The sequence below is a fragment of the Micropterus dolomieu genome, linkage group LG12 (assembly GCF_021292245.1).
Source record: "Micropterus dolomieu isolate WLL.071019.BEF.003 ecotype Adirondacks linkage group LG12, ASM2129224v1, whole genome shotgun sequence".
NCBI lineage: Eukaryota > Metazoa > Chordata > Actinopteri > Centrarchiformes > Centrarchidae > Micropterus > Micropterus dolomieu.
In genome coordinates this window covers 19,693,049-19,704,027 of record NC_060161.1, presented here as the reverse complement: position 1 = coordinate 19,704,027, position 10,979 = coordinate 19,693,049, and the positions used below count along the sequence as shown (strand labels likewise).

Genomic DNA, 10,979 nt, shown 5'->3' with positions numbered 1-10,979 from the left:
GAGGAAGTGGTTTGATTTTCTTTCTTCCTGTCAACACATGTTGCCAGGGGTTTCAGGTTTACTTTGAAATGTGCTGAGGCATGAACACTGTTTAAACTATCCCCTCTGTAGTCACGAAAGTTACCTGCACACAGTAACATAATCATTCATTTTAATTATGTTACATAGTAGTCTTATTTACTTCTACTTTTTTGGTCTACAGACTATGATGCAATGATATAGATTAAATTACCCAACAGTATATAAAGTTGTTCAGATTAGCTCCACCTCGATTACTACATCAGTAAATGCTGCGTACTATTGATGCATGAGAAATAATAATCAAATAATGTAATACATGTTAAATATTTCACTCACAGGGGCCATTCAAACAGAGTACTTTGTGCTGAACGTAACATACGTTTGAATGCAGGACTTTTACTTGTAATTAAGTATTTTTCACTTCAAAGTATTTGACACTGTTGAGTTGCTACTTCTACTTAAGTAAAGGATCTAAATAATTCTTCCACTGACAGTAAGTTCAGTCTGAATGAACAATTTACATCAGTAGTAGTAAAACATTTTTAAATTAATGTTAAACTTACTATTAAGAACAAAAAACAAACACTGCTCCAGGTTAAAGCACAGTGGTTCATTGGTTGCACTAGATTAGTGAAATTATGTTACATTTCATTCATTTGGCAGATGGTTTTGTCCAAAGCTACTTCCCTTTTCCCTTATAAACAAATATCTGAAGCAACTTGGAGTTCAGTGCTTTGCTCATGGACACAAGAGAACCACGCAGTGAGAGAACCGCATGATGATTTTGGCTAAATTCAGTCCAGGTTAAATGATCCCACTCAAAGAACAATTGGTAGCGTCATAATTTAGAAATGTTTTTGTAGTTTTGATATGTTTTGAAAAGTGGGACAATTGGCTGCAACACTTGCAGGATTCTGACTTGGTCCAAAAATTTTAAATAAACAAATAAAAAATGTTTTCCCTTAATTGCCCTTAATTTTAATAAAAATGTTTTCCCTTAATTGCACTTAATTTTAATAAAAATGTTTTCCCTTAATTTTTATAAAAATGTTTTCCCTTAATTTTTATAAAAATGTTTTCCTTCTTTTAAATCAAAGCTTAAACTATTGCCTTTCTTCACTTATTATATTCTGTTTTAACTTATTTTGCTTTTATTTTATTCTTTTAAATTCTCTGCATTACTGAAAAATAGTGAATGTGTTGCGTGGATAATTCGAATCGCTGTGGAGAGTTGTGTCAGGACTCTGGGTTTGCCTTTACTTTTTGTATATCAGCAAATTTATTGATCATGTGGTGATCACTAAGACGATAAAATCATTCCCCAATCAGGAGGCCTGGATGGATGGAGATGGGGCTCTATCCAGAACCAGAAAAGGCTGCTTTTCGGTTGGGTGACAAAGAAGCTTACAGCACCGCTAGAGCGAGACTGAAAGCTGGCATCAAGAAGGCAAAGCGGAGACATCAGCAGAGACTGGAGAGAGCTCAACACATACAACACCAAAGATATGTGGCAGGCCATCAAAAACATCACAGGCTACAAAAGCAGGAGCTCCCCTATCATGTGTGAGGCCACATTACCAGATGAATTTAACACCTTTTATGCTCGCTTTGATCTCCTCAACGAGGAGTCAGCTGTAAAGTCTACTCCTCCTCCAGAGGACCGGCCACTGTCAGTATCCACAGCAGATGTGTGTGAGTGAATATGAGTAAATCAGCTGGGCCTGAAAACATTCCTGGCCGTGTACTAAACACCTGCCAATCAGCTAGTTGATGTTATTACTGACATTTTCAACATCTCACTGTCTCAGGAGAGGTTTCCCACCTGCTTCAAGACAGCCACCATCCTTCCTGTACCTAAAAAGTCTGCAGTGTCTAGTCTGAACGACTACCGCCCTGTGGCTCTCACCCTCATTCTGATGAAGTGGTTTGAGAAATTCAGCACATTAAAAACAACGTCCCAGCCAGCCTGGACCCTCACCAGTTTGCTTTCAGAACAAACATATCCACAGAGGATGCATCTCCACTGCCCTTTACTCAGCTCTCACACAAAAAAAACAACACCTACATCAGGATGCTGTTTGTGGATTTCAGATCAGCATTCAATACAATCTCCTCCATGAAGCTGATCGGCAAACTCAGCACTCTGGGTTTAAATACAACACTCTGCAACTGGATATTGGACTTACTCACAAACAGACCCCAGTCAGTTCAGATTAGCGGACTCACCTCCTCTACTCCAGTGCTCAACACCGGAGCCACCCAGGGCTGCATCCCCCAACATGGAGAGAACTCTGTTGTGAAGTTTGCAGATGACACCACCACCGGATTTCAAACAATGATGAGAATTTATCTCGGGAGGAAATTCATAATCCTGTACAGTGGTGCTCAGAGAACAACCTACTACTCAACGTCGGCAAAACTAAGGAGCTGATCATTGATTTTAGGTAGAAAGAAATAAAGACACACACACCTGTCTACATCAGTGGTGCTGAGGTGGAGTCAGTGAACAGTTTCAGGTTCCTGGGAATCAGCATCACAGAGTACCTGACATGTTCGTCTCACATCTCCACGCTGGTGAAGAAAGCTCAGAAACGACTGTATTTCTTGAGGAAGCTTAAGAAGGCCAAATTCTCGTGCCAAGTTCTTGTCAGCTTTTACAGAGGAGCAATATAAAGCATCCTGACTGGAAACATCACTAACTGGCATGGGATGTGCACGGTCCAGGACCGGAGGGCTCTGCAGCGGGTGATTAAAACTGCTCAGAAGATCATTGGTACCCATCTCCCGAGCATCAGTGATCTCAGTGAGGTGAGGTGCCTACGCAGAGTCCAAAGGATACTAAAGGACAGTACACACCCAGCCACAGCCTGTTCACCCTGCTGCCTTCTGGGAAGAGATATAGAAGTTTCTGCTGCCGCACCACCAGACTGCAGAGCAGCTTTTCCCCCAAGCTATCAGACTCTTAAACTCTAATTCATCCTCAGCACTGCTCCAGTGATAATAGTTTACTTCTGTTACCATTTTTTAAAATTGATTCTTTATTAATATTTATTGTCTGCTATGAAGCAGACGGGAGTTACAAAACTCAATTTCACTCTATAACTTGTTACATTGTGACAATAAACCTACCTACCTATCTTGCATAATGCCCTAATGTAACTTTCAGTTGCCTTGTCCTTTAAAAGTGCTACAGCTTAATGCTGCAACTGCATGCTCATAAGACTCCAGCTGACTTAAACATTCATGTTAGTGCTGCTTTAACTGCCACCAAATGCAATAAATGGTCCAGTGTGATGTATTTATGGCCTATTAGTCTGATGAATCCAGGTCAAAAAGAGCAGGATGGTGATGCAGCATGTGGGCTAGGAGCATGAAGTAACAGTTTTACTCTGACCTGTCTTCTTGTAGCTGATCAGAAAGTAAACAGGTAAACATGTAAAGTTTAAAATGGCAAGCATTTTGTTTGAATCCTGCTTTCAAACCACTACTTTCTCTCTCTCTCTCTGCGTTATATGATTTTATTTGACCGTTATTGAACCAGGATTGTCTCTCTTATCTTGAAAATATGACTTGCATTTAATAAAGTCCTGGTCAAAATTTGAGTAAATTACTGTGAGTCACAAAACCAGAATCAAGAGAAATTAAGCAAAAGTGGAGAATGTCTAAAAGGCATGGTGTTAAAACATAACTAAAAATGTGTGCTTTAAAACTGCCCCCAGACGATCACTTTTATATTAATTTACACTTGAAATAAGATAATGATCAAACCTTTCTTATGGGTCTGTCCTTTTACCTCCTCCTCCCATTCAACGTCCAGAATGGACAAATTTCAGATCAATATTTTATGACAGTTTATGTTGGAGAGGAGATAAGACTGATTACATTAAATAACAATAAACAAAAATTAGGCTACTTCCAGTCATTATTATGTAGCAAAGATATACAACTGTTATTGGCATGAAGTGTTACGTAAAAGCAGTGGTACATGTGGTAAGATATTGCAAATGTGCTTCACAGAAGGCCTCTTGAAATTATGTTACACCGTAATTGAAGTCTATTATATATTCATCTGTTTTAAAAACCCTCACAATGCCAGTCATAGCTCAGCTCCCACTATATATAAATATATTAGCAACAACCTTGTTTTAAAGGCGTTCATCAAAATCAGAGCATGTGCGTCACTCTGCGTGATATCCAGATAACTGTGACGCCTTTTGCCCTTACTGTAAACGTACCAGCAGCTGCTGGGAAGCTGAGAAGATTTCGTGTCAGAGAGCTCTGCGGAAAGTTTCCCTTGCCAACTCAGAGGCCATAAAAAAGTCCAAAGATCAAGGAGACGCAGGGAGGAACAAATACTCTGATTAGAGCGCAGTGGCTGTCCATTCTTCTCCACCAGCAAAGCTGCACCAACGCTCCCTCAGACTAAAGGTAGGTAACCTACGATAACCTACCTACGACGAAATTAATAAGCAAATTTAAAGCTTGAATCACATCTGCATGCTACATTTACATAAATATTCTGTTACTCAACATATTGTAGCTGTTTCATGTTTCCACTGAAATATGATATTTTGAGTTTTCTTAATAAAGAGAATGTAAATCTTGCAATATTTAAAAAATAGCAACACATTAATGAATCGGTGAAAATAACACAATTAATAGTATAAAACTCACAGGGGCCACTTCTCTTAATTTTGAATACTTCTACTTTTGATACTTAAAGCACATTTTGCTCATATTCCTTACAAGTTTACGGTTTCAGTGCAGGACTTTTACTTGTTAACGGAGTATTTTTATATCGCTTCTTTTACTTCTTCCACGACTGTTAACCAAACATTAAATTAATGTGTTCTGCGCTCCACAGGAGTGAGGACACCAACATGGAGATGAAGAGCATAATGAAAACTGATAAAAGTAGGTTTTTATTAATACTATTCTATCACTGCCTAAGAATGCCACCTTCTGCTAATAAGGCTAATCATTTGTTCACATTTGTTGGCTATTTGGAAGTATCAATACCTGATATTATGTTGATTCACTTCCTTTTCCCCTCACTGTCTGCTGGACGTTTTTGTTGTGTAAAGTGATATTAACTTAGACTCAAAAGTCCCACCATGTTTAATCCAGAATCTCACCCCCTCCCCGTAGGGGTAAGGATACTGCTGAAGGCGGAGGACAGCAGCACCACCCAGAGCAGCTCTATCGGGGCCGTACGCTGGAGCCTGCCTGAGGAGAGCGTCCAGGCTCACAGCTCAGCCCCCAGCAGACCCGGCGCCACCAGCAGCCTCACCAAACACTCACAGGTACGAAAAAACATCGATGAGGTTTTACCTTGAGGTTGAGGTCATTTTCTTTTTTAATGTATGGATGTATGGTTTTCCATTTAAGCTTTTGGACTGTAGGAATACACATTTAAATTTGACCTGTTGTGTTTTCTGCAGCAACATCCACGCCAGAACGGCCTGAAGGACCTGCGCAGCCTGCAGGAGTGTGTGCAGTTCATCAATCACTGGAAGGAGCAAGTGGACCAAGTCTGCAAGGTAGGACATCAAGGAAGGAGGGAAAAGATAGAACGCACACGTCAATGTTATTACACATTAACAGCAGCCAGTGAAAATTCGTTAGTGCAACAAACAGGCAACACAGAAACTACAGTGTGTGACTGAATGTGTTGCATGTGAACTGTAGACTTGAGGAACAAGATTAGGAAGTGGTGATGTTATAGGTTTGCTTGGCCACATTTTAAGAGGCCACTGTAGGACGTTTGCCAGCTCAGGAAATAAGCTGACAAAATACATGAGCGCCTTTTTCATTCTGACAGGAAAATTAGAAAAACGGGCTCATGTGATCGATCATTTCACCCTGTTTCTCAGAGTTTCACCCTCACTGCTCTCCCACAAGATTCAATGCCTTATTCTGTGCATACTGACTTCAGGGATTGATAAGCGTTGCTACAGGAGACAATTATTGTTGCCCGTTCATGCAGAGTGATGACTGAGTTAATTGGTTGGGTGGATACTGATACGATGCGCCTTTATTGACTCTTTTACAGCCCAGTTACATGAACCTCTGCATTGAGACACGGGGCAGGGACATGTATGGTGGGCATCAACACTTACTGTAAGAAGTGCATTAATCTTTTTACAAGGGGCTTATATGACCTGGCCCTTTTGACATCTGTAAATGGAAAACTTTCCACATGACTTATTTAACGCAGATATAGCTGCTGGTGATAACCCCCGAAACACAGGTGGTGTCAATATAAACAAACAAAGTGCCCGGTTTTCCGTGCATTACTGTCAACATGAGGTGGCTGTTATCTGTCCATCTAGTTGTCATAATAATGCATAATTTATGTTTTAAACAGTGTAGGATGTTGTCTGACAGTGTATGGTGTGTTGTTTTCGCAGGGCAGTGGCGATCCAGAGGAGGGCACCAGTAAGAAAGAGGGTTCAGACCTGCGTACTGAGCGCAGTCTTGAGCAGAGCAGGAAACTGATCCTGGAGTGGGCTGACGAACTCCACCATGTCGACAAGGTCGGTACGCGGCTACGCGCATGGGTGATGCGAGAGTATTGGGGTGCTTAAAGAGACTATACTGTAACTATCAATTACAGATCGCAGGTGCCATCTTTGTAAGAGCTTTAGTTGCGAAAGAAAATGTATTCTAAAATAAAAACAAAACAAAAACACCAATCTTAACTTACTGATTTTGCGCCCTCAGCTCCTGAAGGAGAGGGGGGCATCTGAGAGTCAAGAACATGAAAATAAAGAAGATAAGGATGCTGAGGATAACGAGAAGGAGCTGAGGATCATGGAATGGGCAAAGGAGCTGCAGAAGGCAACTGAGGTGAGGAATAGCTACTAAACCTAAAAGCGAAAGTCTCAGTTCTCGTTATTGTCAACAGAAATGAACATTTACCAAGTGTGGCTCAGTTAAGAATCGTAAGGGCTTTGTCTGTTTGTTATAAAACTGCAGTAGGACAGAGTTTATCGCAGCACATGAAGGAAAATAACATTGTTTACTCTCAGGCCAGGAAACGTTTTGTCAGATGTTTTCTTTTAAGGAGAAAACAGTGCCAAAACTTGAAATGAATATTTATGTTTGCAGAATTGTGGTGTGCAGAGCGACGAGTTGGGTAAAGTGTTGCGTCTGCTGGGCCTGAAGAAGAAACGGCTGGTCAACCTGCTGCCTCTGCTGGAGTTCATCACCTGGTCTCTGCTCAAAGAAGACAGCACGGTGAGGAAGCGCTGAGTCACACAAATTAATATTTCTACCAAATCGACTATTCTACACATATAATATTATACGACTATGAAATACTACTATAACTAGGTCAGTTGTATCTAGAATAAAACAATAAAGGTATACATCCCAAGGTAAACCATAAAATTGTGTAACAACTTGGGCTCCTCAGAGGTCAAAATGAAAAAGACACCATTGTTAAGTCTCTTGAATTCAAAGATAAACATTTTAATTGCTCTGAAAGCGTACAAATAAACCATCATTTAGATGTTAAAATAAAGTATTGGCTTGAACTCAAAAATCTAAACAGAGACAAGGCTCACTGCCACACAGTGCAGACATTACTGGGTTATGAAACGGCTTTATGTAACATGTGATTTGAGTGAACCATGCTCTTTGAATGCGTGCTGAGCATCAATAAATGAATTCAGTGATTCAGTTTATATCCCTGACCTGCCTCTGATAAACTGATAAGCAACTATATTAATATCCTCGATAACTGTATAAACTCATCACATCTGCAGATGATGCTGTGGTTTATATAGCAATGTTCTCAATTTAAACTCTGCTTTGGTTTTACTTTAATTCATGTGGAGTTAAGGCATGCATACTTATGCGACTTTCAGCAGTTTGTGCAATAACAATAAACTGGCCTTTGCTCTGAAGAGAAAGAGTTTCCTGGAAGGTTCACACAGTATTTACAAGATTTACTGCTCATGATTATATTTGCAAAGCGCATGGTGATAAAGGAAGGCAGTATCAGGGAATCACCACGTGAAAATGCTGTTGAGAGGCAACCTCTCTTCATTTTATCTTTCTTTTCCTTTTCAGATGATGATTCCACAGTTATGGTTACTGGCAAAGCAAAGGACCTGGAAAGCTGGAATTCCAAGATACATCCCCAACTCAGGTGTGCATTGTTAAAGTTAGATGCAACTGATGTCTTAATCTATGCTTTTTTTAAGCTTTAAGTGTCACTGATTTGCCCAAAGGAGAAGAACAATTAAAGCTCATAACTTTTTGTTATTTACACCAGTGGTTCCCAACCACAAAGTAATTTTTTGTATAAGAATATTTTTTGTCCAATTTCCCATCCTGGTAATTGTCTCACACTTTAGATCTATTTTGTGACCCTTGTCCCAACCCCTGGAATCACTCGTTTAGACCATGTGCAATAAAAATTTCCATTGTTTATCCACTGCAACTTTAATATAAGGTCCGTGTCTCTATTTTCAGTTTGGAGTTGGATTTGCAGTGCAGCAGGTAAGATCGATCTCAACTTTGTTAATCTTATCTCACATAGAACAGACAAGAAGCAAACATCACATTCACAGTACGTAAAAGCTCAATTGTGCCGACACTCTCTCTTTGTCCTATCAGCTGATGTGGTTCTTGACTCCATGACCAACCACCCCTGGCTGCTGCTGTCAGACGACCAGCGTATGGTCCAGGAGGGCCTCTCACCGTCCGACCTGCCTTTCAGCTCCCAGCGCTTTGACAGTTGGCCCTGCGTGTTGGGATGGGAAGGCTATAGCAGCGGCCGCCACTACTGGGAGGTGGACATAGCCAACAACGGATACTGGCGTGTGGGAATGACCACTGCCGACTCAAAGCGTCAAGGCCGGTTCCCCATGACCCCAAAGCACAGATACTGGGCCCTGTGGCGCAGCACGAACCAGTTCCAAGTCTGCACCAAGCCGGAGACACTGCTGCCCATCGACCTCGTGCCTCGACGCCTGGGTATCTACTTGGACTATGAAGAAGGCCAGATCTCCTTCTACAACGCAGAAACAAAGTCCCACATCTACACCTTCACTGGAACCTTCAAAGGGAAGCTGTACCCTCTGTTCGCCCCGCTGGATGGACGCACACTCATTAGAATCATCCCACCACATAAAATCTCAGTAAACTGAGAGATGAACCTTAACAACTCTTGTTGGACACTTGGAAGAATTCACCAAAAAATACAGAAAACTAAATTTGCACAAAGATGATTTTTTTAAAGGTAGTGTCATCAGTTATAGTTGGAAATTTATTGAAAAGCACAATAGATGTACCTGATTATAGTTTTGACCTCGAGAAACACAAACTTTGAAAACTCAACTTTGAGTAAAATCTAAAATATTTATTTAAAGATAAAATTTTCAAAAAACACCATATTTGTGTCGACATGCACATTGCTGCGGCTCCTCTTTTCACCATGTGTGTTGAACGCATTTTTTAATTTTAGCAATGGAAAGATACATCTTGTCTTTTTTGAGAGTTGCACATGCACACTTCCTAGTTAAGGACAACTAGCCAATCAGAAGCAGAGAAGGGCAGGTTAGTGGGAAGCCGGTAAACAACATGGACTGGAGCAAGAGTTTCAGAGTGGTGAGTTATTAATCTGTAACAAAAGTATCTTTCATCCATAACGTTTTAACCGAGCTCTGTCTCTACATCATCACAGTAACAACTTTATGTCCATTTACTGCCTGGAGGGTAGCTAGTGTTTGGAAGGGAGAGGAGAGGTGTGTGCTGCAGCTCAGTGTTTTTCCACCTGTGTTTTTGGGGGCGTGTCGGACTAGCCACTTGGCGAGCGTTACATGACGAGCATTTTGAAGCGGCTGGACTACAAACGAGCTGTTTTCAGAGAGTTCAGAGCAGGGTTTTCTGTGGGAGATGGGAACTCCCTTTGGGCTGGCTTTCACTTTGCAAACCTATTACATGCATAAAAAAGGTTTATAACTCAATAAAGGAGAGGGGAAAAGGCAAAAAGCTTAACAACACCTCTTTTAAAAAATGTTTTTTTTAAAGAATAAGCTAGGTTGAGTCTGTCACAAAATAAAGCGAACAGCTGTATACTGTGTATATTGAAAAATGTCACTCAGATATCTACAACATTAAGATTTATGTGTAGAAATGTCTGCATCTACTTACAAGCACACACTTTATAATGCACCATCAGATATGCACAAATGTTTTACATGCAAATCATGTTTTTGATACTGTACTTATCTTTGATATATTCCCCACAAAAATTTCACAATCTGAGAGAAAAATCTTCTTTGTTTCCCACACATCAACTGTATGTATCTTTACATTTGTAAAGCTCTTCAATAAAGGTATTTTGACACACATTTCCCTCAATTCTTCCTGCACGTTGTACATAAAGAAATATAACGTGTGTGCTGCCTGTCAGGAGTTTCTCTTACAAGCCCAGGGTCCATAAGCCTTACAGTTGTCAGCGAAGAGACGCCCACCTCCCCTCAGGTCGGCACAGTCCCTATCATCAACATCCCACTCCACCATCACCCTTCAAAACACACACACACACACACACACACACACACACACACACACACACACACACACACAAGAGGAAGGACACCTCACAACATAGTAATAAAATGTGTATTCAATATATGAGTGAAATACTTAGATGTAGAAAGATACAATTTTACATACAAGTTGTATGTATGTCAATGTATAAACTGTGTGTATATGTATTTATATGTATTATATTGTTGCAATAAAAGCAAACTAAAACTTTACAAGGTGTGTGTGTTAATTTTCAAGGAAATCAAATACACAGTGTCAAAATTTACTCAGCTAGCTTTAAAAATTATGGTTCTATTAGTCTCTAGTCTCAGCTTTTATTTTAAAATTTCATTATTACATTTTTTGGTAACTTTTATTTTACAGGTCTGTGGTTTTTAAGAATTTCCTAGGAT

General features: G+C 40.2%; 1 protein-coding gene across 1 annotated transcript; it reads left to right on the top strand.

Annotated features, from left to right (window-relative positions):
- The first annotated feature begins 4,403 nt into the window (after positions 1–4,403).
- si:dkey-219e21.2 (nuclear factor 7, ovary) lies at positions 4,404–9,187 on the top strand. The gene is made up of 10 exons (XM_046065582.1): positions 4,404–4,449; positions 4,886–4,935; positions 5,170–5,324; positions 5,463–5,561; positions 6,432–6,557; positions 6,745–6,870; positions 7,132–7,260; positions 8,098–8,176; positions 8,503–8,529; positions 8,647–9,187. The coding sequence occupies exons 2-10, from the start codon at positions 4,902–4,904 to the stop codon at positions 9,177–9,179; spliced, it is 1,308 nt and encodes a 435-aa protein (XP_045921538.1). The 5' UTR covers positions 4,404–4,449; positions 4,886–4,901; the 3' UTR covers positions 9,180–9,187.
- The last annotated feature ends 1,792 nt before the right edge of the window (positions 9,188–10,979 follow it).

What these genes read in the sequence shown, in the direction of transcription:
- si:dkey-219e21.2 (XM_046065582.1), top strand. Translation starts at nt 4,902, where the DNA reads ATGGAGATGAAGAGCATAATGAAAACTGATAAAA. An exon ending in CATAATGAAAACTGATAAAA is followed by an intron (nt 4,936 to 5,169) that starts GTAGGTTTTTAT and finishes CCCTCCCCGTAG; the next exon opens with GGGTAAGGATACTGCTGAAG. An exon ending in AAGTGGACCAAGTCTGCAAG is followed by an intron (nt 5,562 to 6,431) that starts GTAGGACATCAA and finishes TTGTTTTCGCAG; the next exon opens with GGCAGTGGCGATCCAGAGGA.